At 38.3% G+C, this 20,370-nt stretch overlaps 1 protein-coding gene and 1 non-coding gene across 2 annotated transcripts in view; both read right to left on the reverse strand.

Moving 5' to 3' along the window:
* The window catches only part of LOC125649652 (uncharacterized), an 85,382-nt gene extending 79,270 nt beyond the window's left edge, over positions 1-6,112 (reverse strand). Inside the window, exons 1-3 of the mRNA XM_056166789.1 lie at positions 6,045-6,112; positions 2,478-2,564; positions 1,469-1,672 (exon numbers count right to left, since the gene is read on the reverse strand). Of these exons, the coding sequence (XP_056022764.1) occupies positions 1,469-1,672; positions 2,478-2,564; positions 6,045-6,075 (322 nt within the window). The 5' untranslated portion in view covers positions 6,076-6,112. The remainder of the gene's footprint in view (positions 1-1,468; positions 1,673-2,477; positions 2,565-6,044) is intronic.
* Trnai-aau (transfer RNA isoleucine (anticodon AAU)) lies at positions 4,293-4,366 on the reverse strand. Its single transcript has one exon. It is a non-coding gene; the product is annotated as a tRNA-Ile (tRNA).
* Positions 6,113-20,370: the final 14,258 nt, after the last annotated feature.

A 20,370-nucleotide genomic window follows, 5' to 3' on the forward strand; every position in this document is an offset into this window, starting at 1 on the left:
TATAAGCAAAGCACTCAAGTAAAACAAAAGCCAGCTATGTACAGCGGAGTCATTAGATTTCATGGGGGCTCAATTTTGTGAATTTTATGGGTATCTGTATCCCATGAGTTTCAAACCACAACAAAATACACAATTTTCCAATGCACAGAAACCCATGAAATTACATCCCAATAACAGAAAATCTTCACAATCCACGAAAATTGGCTCCCACAAATTTAAATAATCCACAGTATGTGTCATTTCATTATAGAATGTACAAATTAACAAATCAATGATTCTGCATGCATTACTATAATTTGATCCATTCCAAGTAGGTATACATGACATTTCATGTCTTATACCTAAAGCCATCTAAGAGAGTAGATCAAAAGATATATAGACTAAATAAGTTTTCTTTGAAGAACCTGTTGTATCCTCCTATTAGTTTGCAGTGTTTCAGTAACATCTACATTGTAGTTACATGTGTAAATGGTATAGTGAATCACTGATTCATGTCATTACTTTTTAAAATTACAAGATTGCTATGTGTAGCCATTTGTCCCCCACTACCACAAAAAAAGTTGAAGCACAAAAGTCCCATAAATTCTGAAACATTTGTAGAATCAAAATAGAGGTAGAATATGATCAACTACAGATTGTGACTTAACAATCCTGCAAAACTTGAACAAAATTTGCACAGCGGTCTCTTAGGAGTTGCGTCCACAAAGCGTTCCTATAGTATAGCATACATGTACAAATTCAACAAAGTCCCACAACCCCTGTAAAATTTGTCAGATCAAAATGGTGGCACAATATGATCAACTGCTGATGGTGACTAACAATCCAACAAAAGTTGAACAAAATCTGTTGAGCGGTCTCTGAAGAGTTGCCTCCACAAAGTGTTAATTTCTATATTGTAGCATGTACAAATTCAACAAAGTCCCATAAATCCTGTAAAATTTGTCAAATTAAAATGGCAGCTCAATATGATCAACTAGCTGCTAATATGGTGACTAACAATCCTACAAAATTTTAACAAAGTCTTTTGAGTGGTCTCTGAGTAACTCTTGTAAAATTTGTCAAATTACAATGGCGGTGAGCAATACGATCAACTACATATGGTGACTAACAGTCCTACAAAATTTGAACAAAATCAGTTGAGCGGTTTCTGACGAGCTGCATCTACCAAGTGTTCCTGTAGTGTAGCATGTACAAATTCAACAAAGTCTCATAACTTCTGTAAAATTTGTTGAATCAAAATGGCACATTTCGATCAATTACTAATGGTGACTAACAATCCTACAAAATTTGAACAAAATCTGTTAAGTGGTCTCTGAAGAGTTGCGTCCACAACGTCAAGTGGGACAGACGCACACATGGACACCGGTAGTTCTATGTCTCCTTCCGCATTGCGGTGGGGAATAAAAATTGGCAAATCAAATTTTAGTGCCTGATAATTCAACATCTTTCATCGAAATTCAGTACTTACACCCAACATTGAGAACATCATTCAGCCTCGTTTTGGAAAATTCAACAAAGCTTTTATTTCTGAACATGTTTCCAATGCTGTTCATAAACTCCTGTGTAACATGTCCATTTTCAAATGCGCCTCTGCATTTTGATTGCCTTCTGGCCATTCTGCATTGAAGTGGACATTGATGTGCGGGGCAAAAATCTGGCTGAAAAAGTTGATCTGTAAAATAATTCAGACATTTTCTATATGAGACTATCAAGAAAAGTAAAGGGGAAAAAATTAAGACATGTAAGATTTAAGATCACGTTTGCTCTTGAGGCATGAGCAACAACTTGCACAGGTCTAATCATAAATTGTACTGTGTTCATTAGAATTTCAGTTCAACAAAGATAAATGTGTACTTATTATCTTAAAGATTTCAAATCGAGACACTCCTAAGGAAGTTTAAGCTCCTCAGATTTTGAGCACAACTGTGCAGAATTCTATAACTGTGTAGACAAAGGCTAATTACTTATTCTATTTAGTTCCAGATATATATTTACTACTTAAAATTAGTATGTCAATTCCAATTTTGAGAGGGTTTGAAAAGGACTACTATTTGTGACGGAAGGAATTTCTTTTAACCAAAAAGATCTAACTCTAAATAAAATTAAGCAGTGGTATCGATCGAAATATGTGAGAAAGAAAAAGTGATTTTCTATATTTTGCGTTAACGGAAACATTGTTTTTTTTACATTGTATACATGTATTACGTAACTTTAGCCCTGAGGCATAAAAACCTGGCCTACTGACCATGAGTATACATATTACAATTTTGGTAGAAGCCTCATCATTATAACTATGTACTAGGTTTCATACAAAATATCTCATAAATGATCATGCCAATCATAAAAAGGAAGTACACGAGACAGGTAAATATTGAAATTGAAGTGGAAAAAGGTCCCGCATTGAAATAAAGACTTCAAGATGTATGTGTACCTGTATATTTACAAAATTTAAGATTTAAATTACAAGGCCTACTCACCATTTCTATCAGTTTCAGTCTTCTGGGGAATTATATTGTTTAACTTCTGGGCAATGACATTCATGTAGAAACATAGCAAGCACACTACTGCAAAGAAAATCAGATATAACATGCTATAAATGTGATAAAATTGAAGTGATTTTCTATTTCTCATCAATAGTACTGGTGATTTCTTTAAAGGGACTGGTTCATGATTTTTTATAAAAATATTTTTCTTTTTGTATGTTAAACATTAAAAATATAACTCTTTTAATGTTGACAGCCAAAATTTTGACCTTCTGAATGCAAGAATAAAAGCAGTATTTTAGCCTTAAATCTGTGTTATGTAAACAAAGACTCAAGTCTTTTTATGTATACAAACAAACAAGTGAAATATTGATTTTGTAATATAAAGCATCTTTATTTTGTATTGTCACAAATTTTAACTTTTAGATGATACATTTTACTCCAAAAATGCTTGAAATGTGAAGTGATATAATAAAATTAGATCAATATCCATTTCTTTTGAAAAAATCATAAACAATAACATACTGCATATATCTTTGTTTACAAAACAAATAATAAACTCTCTAAAATGAGCTTCTGTGATAATATATAAACTTAATTTTTATGTGAAATCTTTTAAATACATTAGACAGTAAATTTTGATCATTAAAAATGAAAAAGAAAATTTTGGTGAAAATCGTGAATCAGTCCCTGGTTTAAATTATATAATGTACAAGATAAATTAGAATCTTGTATGTACAACCTATCATTTTGACAAGACAATCACTCACATTCTAGGTTGACATGGTGAAAGAATAGAAATAAAGAAGGACCCCGAAAAGAGGCTGGGAGGTAGAATAGGGCAAAGGAATAGTTAAATGTATGTTAAAGCATGTTACTGAATTAACACTCAACACCTGGAGAAATTAAATAGAAATACCATGTATTTTCATTTAAACTAAGGAGAAGAGGAGTAGATGCATTGAAAATATATTGACCGAGTGTATTTTAGACATTGAATTTGCCATGTATATTAAAGGATTAAACATTCTTTTTGAAGAATTTATCGATGTGTAAATTCCTGACATTTTACTCACAAACTGAATAAAAGTGCAAAGCACTTTTATGTTAAGTAAATGTGAGTAAAATGTCCGGAGTTAACACATCGATAATTTCTTCAAAAAGAATGTTTGATTCTTATAATTCCAATTCATTCACTTCATTAGGAACTTTCAAGCGGGTACAATTGCCAACGTAGGCCCATCTGACCTTATTATTCAACCAGGTTTTATGAGGTAGCCTAAATCTCTTGATCTGAAAAGTCACCGCCAGACCCATGTGCACATTGGAAGGCCCCAGAACGAAGTGGTACCCCTGTAGCCTCAAACTGAGGGCGGGAAATGATGTTCCAAGAGGTTCCGTACCATGCCTCAATACCCGTTTTGTAGACTCTTCAAAGATTAAGGAAGTATCATTCAATCTCTGTTAGTTTACTCTTTGAGAAGCATAATTTTGATGTTTCAGGCAATCTAAAATTGTCAACAAGTTATTAACAACCAATTAAAAAAAAAGATTGATTATTTGCTAATTTTGAATTCTATCTGAGTACTCAGAGTCTCACTACTTTGATGATTTTCCTTGGGCATTTTTATCACACAATTAGTGACATATTGAAAAGATTGAGAGTAGACTTAATAAGGAAAATAGAGGCAGTCGAGAGCATGCATTTCAGAACACATCGCGTGTCAGTGAAGGTAGCAAAAATAAATTGTGTATATATATATATATATATACAGTAGTATAAAAATGTAGTATAGGAGAGAAAATCTTTGGCTGGACCGGGAATCAAACCCAGGACCCCTGCATTATTAGTCAGGTGCTCTAACCACTGAGCTATCCAGGCCGATATCCACAGTACATATAGCCCTATTTACTACATTCCTCCCTCCTTAAGTTGTCTTCGCCCTCGAAGACACAAACAACCCAGGTTCTTTTCGCCCCTGGCAGGACAACCTCTAACCACTGAGCTATCCAGGCCAATATTCACACACCATATAGCCTAGTCCGAAAAATCTGATGCTTTCCTGGCTTTTTTATGATTTTGATATTTACCGTCCTGGTACGGTAAATATAAATATCATAAAAAAAGCCAGGAAAACGTCAGATTTTTTGGACTACATATAGCCGTAATTACTACAATTTTTTTTTAATCCCATTCATCATGTTTATGTATAATATGTTTTATGTTTAACTGATTTCATATAAAACCTTAGGAGAAAACTAAAACAGGCTGTTTCTTGATTAAACTGAACCTGATCAAAGCATAGACAATTACAAAATATGTATGTGTGTATAAATGTAGCTGCGCTCGCTCAAACGGTAGCACCGTCAACACATGATTATGAAATGTGTAAGATTAGTTCATATACAGTTCTTACAACATGATTATCCTAGTGAATGATGAAAATTGTAACACATAAATAGAAAAAAAAATAACATTTAACATATTTAAATTTAGGTGATTATGCATGATTAGAGGAAATTTTATAGTGATAGCTGTAGTAGAATTAGTTTCATCAGTGCTTTAAAAAGGGTGCATAGAATCACCGAATTACCGCTAATCACCGAAATTACCAAAGAAATTACCGAAATTACCAATGAAGGGGCCGAAATTACCTCAGTATATGTTCATCTATATACCATCTAGTCACACATCAAATTTCATGAAGATTGGTAACAATTTGAAGGAATTGTTTCCATAAAACCGATTATTGTGACGTGTGAATCTGAGTTACTTCCCTTTACCGATAGGTACTCAGTAAGCGAACTATGAATAGCCAGTAAGTTCCAAATGGCAATATAAAATTCAGGACAAATATTTTATTTTATCTATTTATCACACATTGTATAAATCAATACCATGAATACGATATATATAACATGGGAAATAACTCGTATAAATTTACGCTTCACATTAATCGGTTTAATGACCATAAATCCTTTAAATTGTTACCAATCTTCATGAAATTTGATGTGTGACTAGATAGCATATAGATAAACATACACTGAGGTAATTTCGGCCCCTTTATTGGTAATTTTGGTCATTGTTTTGGTAATTTCGGTGATTAGCGGTAATTTCGGTGATTCTATGTACTGCTTTAAAAATAATATTATTCAATGAATTATACAACGAAAAATAGCAGTGTGGAAATACTTTTGACCCTTGACAGGGTGGTAAAATCGCCCCAGGTTTGAACAAAACATGTTAGTATCAACTGCGCCGGATTGATGAACCAAAGTTATAAAAAATAATAATGGTAGAAAACAGTAAACGAGGTGCAATTGACGATGACAGATAAGAAAACTACTACGTTAGGCATCACAGGAGTCGGCAGTTTGGTCTATCACAATGTAAACAACCATCACTGACTGACTGAGCCTCACAACCGTAGCGAAACACAGTGGTTGCTGTAGACTTGTTGTAATATGTTGGGAGACGATGATGTAAAACATAATGTTCCTACCATACGATATATGCTCTGTTTTAAAGGTTTACAAAAGTGGACAACAAAAATTACATACCGACAACAGACTTGAATATATGTACAGCCATAATGTTCCGCAGCAGATGGATATATGACGCAATATAAATTATGACGTAGTTTATGACGAACGATTGTAGCCCATAAACATCGCGGGAAACGGAGAGGCTAGAATACAGCCACATGGGCGGATCCAGAAACTTGTCAAAGGAGGGAGGTTGCGACCCTAGTTTGTACCTTTTCCATCATCTTCCCGAGTCAAGGGTTTCTGATCCGTTCCTCTCCTCACAAGGGAGGAGAGGAGCGGATCAGAAACCCTTGACTTGGGAAGATGCTTTTCCATTAAAAAAAAAGAAGACCCTGAAATGACAATTTTTGTTGAAAATATTCAACTAAAGAGGGAAATGCAACCTGTGTAACCCCCCCCCCCCCCTCATTATAGGCCTAGGTCATTACTGAAGAGATGCCTCATGTGTAAGCATTAAGTTATTATTGGCCCCATGTACGTATTTTGAAAGACGAGCGCTCGCAATCACAACCCCCCTCCCCGATTTTTTTTTTTTTTTTTTTTTTTTTTGCTTATCATCTCTTCACCCCCTCCCCTTTGGAAAAAAAACGATGAGCAAGTGATTTGTACGTGCCTGCATAGATTTTTCAAGTTAATTCAGTAATTTGTAATTCCATTCCGGACATCTGCCATTTCCATTTCACATACAGCTGTAGTCCTAGAATAGATCAAATGTAAAACTTATACGGTACCAATTTTGATGCACCAGATGCACATTTCGACAAATAATGTCTCTTCAGTGATGCTCAACCGAAATGTTTGAAATCCGAAATAACTATGAAGTTTTAGAGCTAAATATAGCCAAAAACAGCGTGCCAAAAAAGTGGAGCCAAATTCGTCCAAGGATAAGAGCTATGCATGAGGGAGATAATCCTTAATTTCAAAATGAAGTTCTAAATTTTATAACAGCAATTAAATATACATCCGTATTTTCAAGCTAGTAACGAAGTACTTAGCTACTGGGCTGTAGAGACCCTCGGGGACTAACAGTCCACCAGCAGAGGCCTCGACCCAGGGGTCATAATGTAAAACTTATACGGTACCAATTTTGATGCACCAGATGCGCATTTCGACAAATAATGTCTCTTCAGTGATGCTCAAATGTAATTTTCACCATACATTTAATACAAAACTGTGGAGAGCGGAGTGGACCGAAAACCCTTGACAAGCGAAGATTCTAAAGTTAAAAACGATATCTCTAAATTTCAGATGAAGATTCTGTACTGGGTAATTTTTTTCATGTGGGTTGAAACAGGAAAGGATCGAGACCAGACCTAAGAGGGGGGGGGGGGGGGGGGGGGCGTAGAAGGGTTGAGAGTAGTCCTTCAGTTCTATCATAATGATATCAATAAATGCAGAGGGGTCTCGAGAACATGACTAGGTTGAGAGTAGTATAACACGTCTCGATAGGAGGATCAAATGTCAAACACTGTTGCATGATTTTTGGGCGATGGGTGGTTGATTTATCCAAAGCCTTGATAGAGTGTGACAGGAAGGTCTACTTTACAAACTGAAAATGTATGGAATATCAGGAAATCTATTAAAATGTTTTAGAAGTTATTAAAGTAACAGATCACAAAACTTATTTTCTTCTGTAAAGCAAACTAATGCAGATGTTGTCATATACAAGTCAATTCTGAAAATATGTTATCTGTTTGTAGATTATATGCAGATAATAATTCCTTGGGGGGGGGGGGGGGGGCTAAATCGTGGTCTCTTGTTTAGAATAATGTATAAACGATAAAAGAAGCAAGAATTTCTTTCACTCTCAAAGAAATAGATGACAAAGTCTTTTGATCTATTGAATTACTTTTATTGGGAGAACTTACATGGCATATGTGATGGCATACTATTTAAAGGAGAGTTTTGGAACATGCATCGAATCCTTTTGTCTAATTAGAATAAAATGCATATAGCCTATGTTCAAACCAAAGGTCAAGTCGGAGGTGCACTGAATTAAACCCAGTTTTAAGCCGCCTCTCTTTAAATTTACTTGAACTAAAATATAAAAAAAAATTAAAAAAGCATACTAGACAATAGAATGTAACAGGAAAGGAGACCAGACCGGGATTCGTATCCAAGCCCCCTGAATCATCTAGTCTCTAGCTGAATATTACTTTGGAATGACCGGAGATGGCTGATCCGGCGAGGACGCCTCTCCCACAGGTAAGACGGAAGTGGGTAGGCGCTGTGCTGTCGGTGCTGGCGGCTCTAGCCTTGAGCGCTGCACGTTTCTGCTCGGCTTGATGTTCAAGTGAAGTCTTTCAGTGAGACATTCATACTGCCCTTAAAGCGCTTCCTATATCCTCCAACATTGTGCTTGCCTTCACCGAGTTCGCCAAAGAGGAGTTGTTTTGGTATGCGATTGTCTGGCATCCGGGAGACGTGGCTTGTCCATCTCGGTTGGGCCTTACGCATGGCGGTGATGGTGCTAAGCAAGTTGGCCCGCTTCAGGACTTCCGTACCGGGAACTTTGTCCTGCCAACGGATGTGAAGGTTTTGAAGGCATCTGAGATGGAAGTGACGGATCAGTTTTCCGTGTCATCTGTACGGTGTCCAGGCATTGGAGCTATAGAGGGGGGCGGTAAGGGTGGTGAGGACCACTGTCCGATTGACTTTCAGCTTCGTCTTTAGTTTGGTTCCTCTCCCCTCCCAAACATTCTTCCGCAGTCTAAAGGAGGCGTTTCTTGCCTTGGTGATTCTGTTGTGTTGATGTTAGCTTTGCGGGAGAGGGTGCTGCTAAGTTAAGCGAAATTCTCAGCGGTCTGGAGAGTCTGTCCATTCTCCGAATTGTGCGGCTCATGGTATTGGTTGCCTGGGGATGGCTGGAACATCACCTCGGTCATCTTGGTGCTCGTGGTGAGACCGAAGTTGTCGTGGTCTGTGGAGAAGCTGTCCAACTCCACATGCATTTCTTGCTGATCACTGAAAGGGTGCAGTCATCAGCGAAAGAACCAACCAATTTCAGCACGCGACACAATCCGTTCACATTGACTATGAATTTACCGTCAACGGATGATGTGCTAGCTTAAAGCACGCGAGTACGTGAGAGAGCGTACTGAAATGATTTGAAAAAAATACAACATCTGTTACAAAGATCTCGCAAGTTACACCTTTGCGATTAAAATTGTAAACTTACGTGGATTATCATCCCAATCTTGCGTTCTCCGACCTCCAAAATATGTGTGCACCCACAGGCATTCGACGTTTTAATAAATACCTATAATAAAAAAATTGTCTTCCTGTAAACATAATATTATGTTTACAAAAAAATTGCCTTCCTGTAAACACAATATTATGTTTACAGGAAGACAATTTTTTTTATTATTATAGATATTTAAAACATCGAGTGCCTGTGAGTGCACCTTGCAATGTTGATAAAAGGCAGGGTGAGACGAAGTGTGACGTCATGTCTATGTGTTGGCGTACGTCACAATAACTACTGTGACAGAGGCTAGGAGTTTGTTTTATGCAACAAAATAGAAGCAATGTTTTAATAAGTATCGGAGAACAGTCTCCTTCACTTTCGTGACGGCCTTCAGACACCTGAAGTTGAACAGCTTTCCACATGTCCTGAACCCGATGTTGATGCCAGGATCAGTGTCTCTGAAGGCGTCGGGTTGTTTTTTTTATTTATTTCCCAGACCTATTCTATTTAACAAAGAAATGTTTTCTTAAACTAGAGAAAATGGTAGCTACCGAGGATGGGACCCCGACTAAGCTCCATCAAATACAATGTACAATGTATACCTAATACATCATGCGGGATGCATAAATATTGATAAAGATACACAAAAGGTATACTAGATCTATAAATAATCATTATCTGCAGTGAAATATGCATGTACAAATGAAAAATTACCTACGCTGTGCTGCCGTAATGAGTCCGAGTCACATATTTGACTCAATCAAAGGACTGAACCCTATTGACAGTGGGCTTTGAGCATTACAAATAGAAGGGATTTTTTTGCGTATGCAATATATGGTACATGTATAATTACATGATTACATTCATGTTTGAACATAAATGAATAATTTATGCAGAGGTACAAATAACTAGGCCCTAATGACAATCTAAGCAATTTTACAGGAAACATGACAATCCATACTGTTTACAAACATATTTGAATATACATGTATATAAAAAGACAATTTTAAGTACATGTAATGTATGTTACGTGTAAATTTGATATGTTATAAGATATTTAGATACATAAAATTATAATCTTTTTTCAACCCTTTTGAATATGTTCAATTTTCAATGTTTATAGTTTGATCTTTCAATATTCCATATCCTTTGAACATTTTGACATTCACATAGTAAGTGTTTGTTTCCATACATTCCTTACAGTGAGGACACAGATTAAATATGTCCTTCCATTTACTAACATAATTTCTATTATTAAGCAAATTGTTCAGTATTCTAGCTATAGCTGAAATCTAAAAAAAATTTTAAATCGAAAGCCTTGATAATTTTTGAGAAATATATATTTCTGAAAAACATGATTCTTGAATATTGAATTCTTGTTTCAACTTATGAATGTAACATGGGCTGGCTTCACAAATTTTTTGTTTTTTAACAATTTCATAGTAAAATTTGCATTTTCTATCTTGAATGCAGTAATAATGGTTGCCATGAAAAAGAAAATGTAGACCATGTATAATAGTATGTTTGGATAAACTAAAATCAAACTGTCTTTTTTAATATGAAATACTAGTGCTTACAAATGTACCAGTTTTTCTCAGTGTATGGCCTAGGCCTATATAAATTCCTAAGACTTTGATACAGTCATTGTTAACCTTTATTCCGTGTAAATTATGACTAATAGTATGCATAATTCAGTTTTTTAAGAATTAATCCAGATATATCTCCAAAGTTCTCTATACAAGTGACTGCTATAGTTCTAATGTTTTTGGGGTTTTTTTTATCGCAAAGTGCTAGCGTAGCATCATCAGCATGTTGTATCAATTTTATGTCATTTCACATTTTAGAAGTTTTAAATCCCATAATGTCACGGTCTGACATTATTTGGATTGATAAGATTTCTGCAACAAACAGTAAAATCACCGAAGATATAGGAAGGCGTCGGTTGGTTGAATATTGTTTAACGTCCCGCTCGAGAATGTTTTACTTACACGGAGACGCTACCATTGACGGTGAAGGGCTGCAAAATTTAGGCCTATGCTCGGCGCGTACGGCCTTTGAGCAGGGAGGCATTTTTAGTTTGTCACCGGGAAGGCTTTGGAAGGTTTACTGTTGTCCGGGACTCGGATCATCATGCCATCGTGGAGTTGGCGGACGATAGCAATGAATTTACTTCGGCAGCCAAACTTTTACATAGTTTTCCAGATTCCATCGCGGCTGACTGTATTGAAGGTCAGGTCTACGAAGGTCGTGTAGAGATTGCGATGCTGTTCCAAACACTTCTGGAGCTGGTGGGCGGTAAATATCCGTTGTTCTTCGACCTGAGCGGAAACCGTACTGACTCAAGGAAGAGACCCTACTCTAAAATGTTTCAGCAAGCGGTTGAGGAGGACGCGGGCAACGATCTTTCCTGCTATTGACAGGGGGATATTCTTCAGTGGTTGTCACAGGACTGATGATTCCCTTTATGTGACATGTAGATGTGGACAATCGTGGCGTCCCTTGGGGGTAAATGCTCTTGGTTCTACATGGCCTCATACAGACTTGTCCGTTGACTATAGATGGGTTCACCGTCTGTCTTGTAAACCTCAGCAGGGATGGCGTCAGAGCCGGGGGCTTTCACACTAGTCATCTGCTTGGTAGTTACATGTATATACTGACTTCCTCATTAGAGGGAGGGCTGTCGACCTCTTGGTTGATTGCCAGTTGTTGGAGTTGTTCGATTGTTTCATCGATGATCGCTGCAGGGCGATTAGGCACGTTGTCGAAGTGTTCGCCACATCTCTCAAGGATCTGCTTCTTGTCTGTTGTACTATCTGCGCTGAGTAGGGGGTCCAGAAGATTGGGGTCTGTAGGCTGCTTTCAAGGCATCATGGAACTTCCTCGAGTCATGTACGTCGGCATAGCCTTGCATTTTTCGGCCCTACTTTTGCCGATGAAAGCGGATTTCTTTGACTCACTTGAGGGATCGTTCTGGTGTCCTTGGAGCGGGTGGTGGTTTTTCTTCCAGGAGGGCATGGATGTTGCTGTCGTTCTCGTAGAACCAATCCTGGTTGTGTCTAGTAGCGGACCGAGGACCCCCCGGGCAGCAGAGTAAACTGTGTCCGTGAAGGAAGTCCATTTTTCGTCGATGCTGTCCTGGTCAGACTCTTTGATTTTGCTGTCCAGTTTCATCTGCAGTTTTTGCGCAGTCTGGGGACATTTCAGTTTGGTTGTGTTGAGCTTCTTGGTAACTTCCTGTACCTGTGATCTTCACTTAGGATGGATAAAGAAGTTCAATTCAGTAACTCTCCGGCGTAAATAAATCTGCTTTGGTGTTGTCAGGCAGCGTTCTAATGTTCCATGACGCTAAGGCGAGGATCATTGTTTTATTCTTTCTTGTGTTTCGACCGTTAAAGAAGGATTTCCGCCAACCATGGTATGCTGCCCAGAGTGAGGTAAGACAGACTATTTTAAGGCACCTTTTCATACCCCTTCCTCAGACTACGGAGGCGAGCAGAGCGATCTTAAAGAGGATTGGAATGTCACTCAGGAGCTGTCGGACTTCACTACTGCCTTGGTCCAGTGAAGAGCGACCATTTGTCCTGAGCCGCCTGTGTGCAGGGCCACGACTACAGCTCCCAGTGTATCTACACTTACTGCTTCGCCGCTTCCCATCGCCACAGGACTTGATACGATGGCAGGATGGTGATGCCATTACTTACGCGTGATTTGGATTACAGTGAAAGAGACTTTCGCAGGATCTGCCTCACCCTTTCGTCGTGATAGGCCGGATCCAGTGGCAAGACGGCTAGAGACGTAACAGGATGAAGGATGGTGACAAGTATGCCAATCAACCGCCTTACGGACCCCACTCCGGATTTTCTTTTGGGGTTTACTCCCTTAACCTTCTTCTCTCCCGAGATACTTACAAGGCAGTAGATCACGACTGGGGGTTTGGTTCGAGGGGCACCAGGGCGTTTACACACGCCGGTGGACCTGTATGCCACACATCTAGGGGCTAAACCTCCTCCGAGTCCTTGCCAGTTCTGCCCGAGTCCGTGAGGTACTCAGTTGCCTAGGTGACGGTACGAGGAACCACTGTAGCATAGGTCTTGCGATGGAGAGGCTATGTACTGGCAGGGGAAGACTTACAAGCTCGGCTCCCCTTTTCGCATGAATGCTAGTCAGCGGTGTTAGCTGAATGCCAGAAGTGCCAAACACTACTCTACAACTACCACACTAGGCACATCACACCGCCATTCACCCAACTATTCTCTGTACACCAGAGCTTATAGGATGTGAGTGAAAACAAGATCGGACTTGTGACTAGATCACACATATTCGCTATTTGGGCGATATGTTTCTGTAATGATTATTTTTCCAAAATGCAGACTTGAAGCTGAACTATTATCTTTAAGAAAGTTAATAGATAGATAGATGGATGGATGGATGAATGGTAATATCCTACAGTCATCACACTGGGATCACTTTTGATTTTCAAACGATCCTCCTCTACAAAGTCAGTTCTGATGTCTCTATCTTTATTTTGACAATACACTGAACCACACGGGGGTATATACAAAAACCAAGAATAAGATTTTTGTGTCCTTGGAAAACATCGTGAACAAGCAAATAAACCCCGTTTTCCACGAACATTATACATTTCTATAACAGTAACCCTTCCTCAATCGGAACATCACTCGGCCTTTTCCGAGGAATAAAAGTTTATTTCCCGGAAAAGGCCGAGTGATGTTCCGATTGACCCCTATTCTGCCCATTCGTTCGCAGATAGTATAACCATGATACTGTGCATGTATAAAACTTCAATCACAAAGACGTCAGTAGATTTCAGTAGACTTTATTCCTTTCGAAGTGGTGCTAGTTCTAAACCATGTACATGTATGCGTGTGAGTGTGTGTGGTAAAAGACTGAAACAAAGAAACATGTTCTAATTACTAATTGATTCACAGAACATATATAATAGCTATTGAATACAATGAAACATATGACAAATTGGTAATTATAATAATAATGGCTGAAGAACTATCAAAAAGTAACAATATAAGTCCAAAATATGTATTTATAACACAATGGCTTTCCATAGAAAAATTGTTAGAAACGTATTTTTCTACATATAAAGTTTTCCATACTTTTAAGAGTGAATGAGAGAATTACTGATACAGTCTAAATTCCTAATTATAGCAAATAATAAACATTACAATGATATATACAACAATATATATGCACAAATATCACAATGTACTTACACTGTGTGCCTGCATACGGATGAAAATCTGAGGAGCTCAGAGTGAACGATGAGTGGTGTGGGTCACACCCAAAACAAGTAAACAGGAAGTAAGGAACATTAACTCTTTTAAAAAAGAAAGATAACTAATTCACATTATCAGGGAAAATAACTCTAGGGAAAAACTTAGCATAAAAATGTAAATAAATACAAGAACATTACAACCCCTCCTGAGGGTTTGTTTCCCTTTCTATTTGTACGGTCAGAAGAAAAAATCAGAATGTTAATAATCCATTTTAAATGCATTAAGGAAAAAAAACAAAAAACAAAAAAAACACGCCATTGTTTGACGAATAGTACAGGGAATGAAATTAGCTTAGAACGCTTAACATAATCAAGTAGTTTCCAACACATGCAAAATCTCTCTCTCTCTCTCTCTCTCTCTCTCTCTCTCTCTCTCTCACACACACACACACACACACAATCTTTATCTAACGGGTAGTACTTAAAATGAAATTAGCTTAGAACTCTTACACAATCAAGTAAGTTTACATTACCAGCTAAATCTCTCTCTCTCTCTCTCTCTCTCTCTCTCTCTCTCTCTCTCTCTCCTTGTAGTGCATGTTATAAATTTTACATTATCGATCTTGAAATGCTTTAGACAGACTCATTAAGCTTTCTTCATTACTCTCTGTAATGGGGCATTAGTTCATATTTGAATTTTGATTATAAGGTAAAAAGCTGTCAATGACGTTACATATTCAAGCTTCTGTCCGTCCGAAATATCGATCGATGAAGATTTGCACACTAGAATTCCGAAACTATTATATCCGGACCTAATTGGCCGTGTATAGGGATGTGCTTAATTATTTATTATTTACGACACGTGCAAATCTATAGGTAAATTCATTGCATTACTTTAATCATGTACACAAGAATTTTATCGTAAATCTTCCAAAAGTCTTTCATAATTCTTGCTTCATCGTATACGTCACCATAGATACATAAATTGACATCGTATCAACCAACACCCAAAGGTAATGAATTCAAGACAGGGCCAAAATATAGTAATTTTCGAATGTTATCACAATTTACTCTCTTGTGGCAGATTTCTTAGTGATAAACATAAAAGATGCAGTATTGCACAACACACACTCAGATGTAGGAAGGAATTAAAAAGAAACATAGTCATAGCACGTGCAGTCTGTCAACTATCTGCCTCGCGTGCAGTCTGTCAGCTATCTGCCTCACGTGCAGTCTGTCAGCTATCAGACGGTAAATGTGTAACTATATTGTTTGTTTGTTGTTTTACATCTCATTCAAGACGTTTACTCTCATCTCGTGACGTCACCGACTGCAAAACTTTAAAAAAGACCTATAGATGCCGCGTGTTTCGCGAAGGAGCTGCAGTCACTACTTGTTTGGTGTCATTCATTCATTTTATTAGCTCAAAGCACAATAAAAGTCGTATACATGAGGTACGATACAGAAAATTCACATAAGAATTATTAAGATATCAGTAAAGTCTGAGGAATGTATATATAGGTATGTAAATAAACAATATTCTAGTGAAATATATACATGAATATGTATACAAATTTGAAGCTTTGTGTTGAGAACAGACTAATACATATGCAGCTTTAAGATAAACATATGTACACAGTTTTTTTCTGTCTGAAATGGATAGCGGATCGAGTGACCTGGTCACGAAGCAAACGCTCTGGCCAACCGCTGGGCTATCACGACCGGTAAGTATACACAAACGTCAGGAAGGTCCAGACTAAACCGGTATGTAGTTGGTGGGGAGTATACACAAACGTCAGGAAGGTCCAGACTAAACCGGTATGTGAAAGGTGAAGATAACGAACAGTGATCAATCTCGTAACTCACACAAGCAACATAAAATAGAGAGTTGGGCAAACACGGACCCCTGGATACACCAGAGGTGGGATCAGGTGCCTAGGAGGAATATGCATCCTCTGCCGACGGGTCACACCCGCCGTAAGACCTATATCTTGATCAGGCGAACGGAGTCATCCGCAGTTAAAATCAGCGAGCCGAGAACGGCCCAACAATCAGCACGAAACACACCACACAGCACTTGACCCAATGATAGGTTGTATTGGCAAACTAGGTCGCCATAACGACCACAGAATCCGCGAAATGCTGATCCTAAACGAGACTGCCGGAACCCCTGCACTATCAACCTGTCCGTCAGTAGCTTGCTTCGATTTAAAAACTGACCATACGGAGAACAGTTGGGAGACACAAACAACACATGCAGGCGACAATGGAACGCTGCCACACAATCCCGGGAAGCCGACGACGGAGAAGCCGAAACCACCCCGCCTGTCACAAAGCTGAACTGTCAGTTTGCGGTTAATATCTAATTTCAATAGAATATCTAAGTATGAAGCAGAAGTGGACGAATCCGTGGTGTCTCCCATTTCTAGCTCACTGGGACACATCGAATCGACATATGAACGAAAATTATTATTGTCAACAGACATTACCCCGTCGATATATCTAAATGTCGAACCGAAGGCCACAACAAGAGATTCCCTCTTCCCACGCAGAAGTTTCTGAATGAATTCAGCTTCACAGGAATATAAAAACAGGTCAGCTAACAAAGGAACACAACCCGCGCCCATGGGGACCCCAACAGACCGCCGGAGGACCCGATCACCAAAGACCGCGAAGATACTGCCAACGAGGAACTCCGGCACATTTTCCATTTCATTTCCATTGTGTAGATTGTGGGGAGTATACACAAATGTCAGGACGGACCAGACTAAACCGGTACATGTATGTAGTTTGTGGGGAGTACACATAAACGTCAGGACGGACCAGACTAAACCGGTATATGTATATGGTTTGTGGGGAAGATGTACAAACGTCGGGTCATTTATGATATCACCTTGTCGAATTGACCGGTCACATTTAATTAACTTAAAATATTTACATTCAATAGATATGTTCTCTTATGTTTCTTTTAAATTGACATTGCTTTCATCCTCGACAATGAATACATGTGTCTTGCAAACCAGTTTGACCCGGTTTTTTTAGTTCCACCTGTCCGCGTAGTCATGCGTTGTCCAGGTGAAAGGGTATATTGGCTGTTCCGAATGGGTCAACGATACGATATGTTGGTACTTAAAGCTAGTTCATATTTAAAGATATACATGAAAATATATAATAAAATGTCTTTCTTTGCTAATTGTCTTATCCGGTAATGAAGGTAGCAATCATTGAAGAAAATTTGCGTATCCGTAAGTTATGGGTTGTGTCTCTATCTATCAATTGACGAGTAAGAAGCGTTTATGAAATTTTGATTTTGAATTGATAGAAGTGATCATTTTCTTCATTTGTAGAAAAAAAAATCAATGAACACCGTGTGATAAGCTAACAAATTATTCCATTTCTAGCACCGAGTATACCTCAACATGCGGGGTGTAGGCTACCGAAGCGGCAATATACATGTAGATAGATCGAGGTTCCTTTTTATAATGTCTCAATTTATGAATATATTTCGTAGGAAACCATATGGTTACGGAAGAAAGCATTAATTCAGGAATATATGGAAACATATATACGAGGGCTGTTCAATATGTAATGTATATTTTACCACAGCGCAATAACGCTTAGCACGATTTCGTGGATGATGATACTCTTGAATAGCTCTATTCAATGCCTTTCTAACGGTATAAACATGACCCTTCGGCTCCACATAGTTTTAAAGTTGTAAAAATGGTTGGGAAATGGGTTGAGAATATTGTTAGAGTTTATATAAAAGTTCTTACAAAACAAGGTCATTCGGTAATGCAGATTTTTACTGATTGGGGGAAGTTTGTGGGTCTGATAAGGGATCTTGTGAGAAAGAAATTTCTGACTGGCACAGAGTCTGTCAAAGATGAAGCAAAATCTGGCCGACTTGTGACTGTAACAGGCAAGACAAAGGTCAGGGAAATAATTCAATTTGAAAGTGATGGCAGATACACGATTCGTGATATTGCCAAAGCTGCTGGCATATCGCTATCGCGGATGCATTTCATTTTGAAAGTACGAAATATTTCCGCCAGATGGATACTGCATATATTGACAGATGACCAGAAGCGGGTACGAGTACAAACCGTTAAGCAATTGTTCAAAATGTTTCCTAAATTCAATCAAAGACAATTTGCAAACATTGTTACTGGTGATGAAACATGGGTTCACTATTTCGAACCAGTAAGAAAAATTGGAAACAAAATATGGCTAATTAAACACGGTAGAAGGCCTGCAGTTGCCAAAAGAACCATAAGCACAAAGAAGGTTCTTTATTGCATATTCTTCTCGTGTGGTGGTATAGCCGTACAAATTCCGGTGCCGAACGGCAAAGGTGTTACAGGTCGGTATTACCGAGATGTTATACTAAAAAAGCTCAAGAAACATTATCATAAACGATGCTTTGTGTCAGGATTTAGGCATGTCCGTCTACTTGATGATAATGCTCCATCACATACATATGAGCTTGTGAAGCAATTTTTGAAGTTGGAGAAGGTTGCCGTCTTGCCACACCCACCATACTCTCCACATCTAGCCCCATGCGACTTTTTCCTTTTTCTATAAGTTAAAAAGTTCTTATCTAGTCGTCGTTACAAGTCCCGACAAGCCCTTGGCTCAGCCATCAGTCAGTGCCTCAAGAGGTCTACCTAAATCAGCGTACCGTGACGCATTTCAGAAACGAATTCAGAGATTGAAATTATGCATTTCAAACCGCAGAGAATACTTCGAAGGGATGTAATGTTCATTTCATTACTTCAGTTGAATGCTTTTGAGATATCGTACAATACACATTACATATCGAACAGCCCTCGTATCCGCAGTACACTAGTTTTATCGAACACCTCAACACACTTTCGACGATTGGGGCAAGTTTGGCACAACCGCATGTCTATGATTAAATGCCAGAACAACACTTTGTTTTATCGTCACTTTTATATGACCAATATCACGTGTTATCTGTATAAGCTTAAACTGCGTATACTGACAGTGAATAAAACCAATCGTATTCAAAGATATCGACAAAATGTTGGCGTATACTCGGTGTCTTAGGAATCACAATACACAAAACAGAAAACCCAAATAATACCACAGGCGCCTGAGGTGTGGATAGCTTGTATATATCTGATGTACATTATCCCCCCCCCCTCTCTCTCTCTCTCTCTCTAGAATGAAATTATTTTATACAGAACCAAAAATTTATCCAAAATATGTTATTTCCCTACCGATCACCCTCATAAGTCGTTCTGAATAGTCAGTTTCAACCTTCTGTAAGCTTCAGAGACGACCACTTGTGAGATACTAATATATGTACATATATCACATACATATATTAGTATCTCACAAGTGGTCATCTCGAAAGCTTAAAGAAGGTACAAACTGACTATTCAGAACGAAGGGGGGGGGGGGCATATCTATACAAATTATCCACACTTCAGGTGCAAGTGATCATATGTGGTCGATCGGTCCTCGGGTTTCCCTCAGTATAATCGGGGAGACGAGTCTCCCTGTGTATATACCCCACTTCGCTCAGAGTAACTTTTGAACACAAAGCGAGGCTTGTCGAAATTCTGATAAAGACGTTGATTGACTAATTCAAAAAGTTAGTACCTGCGCCCATAGAAACTACTTTGAATCGAACTGTAGAATTTTTTATTTAGTATTTGGAACATTTTTATTCCGGAAAAGATCTGGGAAAATGCAAATGTAGGGTGGGTCACTTAAAAGTCTTCTTACTAGACCACTGGGCCAGAAAAGTTGAAATTCATATGAAAGCTTCTTGACATAGTGTAGATTAAAATTCGCTCAAATCACCGGGGATAGATGGGGCTACAATAGAGGGTCAACTTTTACGCGAGTCCTGATTAGTCATATGAATATGCAAG

This window comes from Ostrea edulis, chromosome 5 (assembly GCF_947568905.1).
Source record: "Ostrea edulis chromosome 5, xbOstEdul1.1, whole genome shotgun sequence".
In the NCBI taxonomy this organism is placed as follows: domain Eukaryota; kingdom Metazoa; phylum Mollusca; class Bivalvia; order Ostreida; family Ostreidae; genus Ostrea; species Ostrea edulis.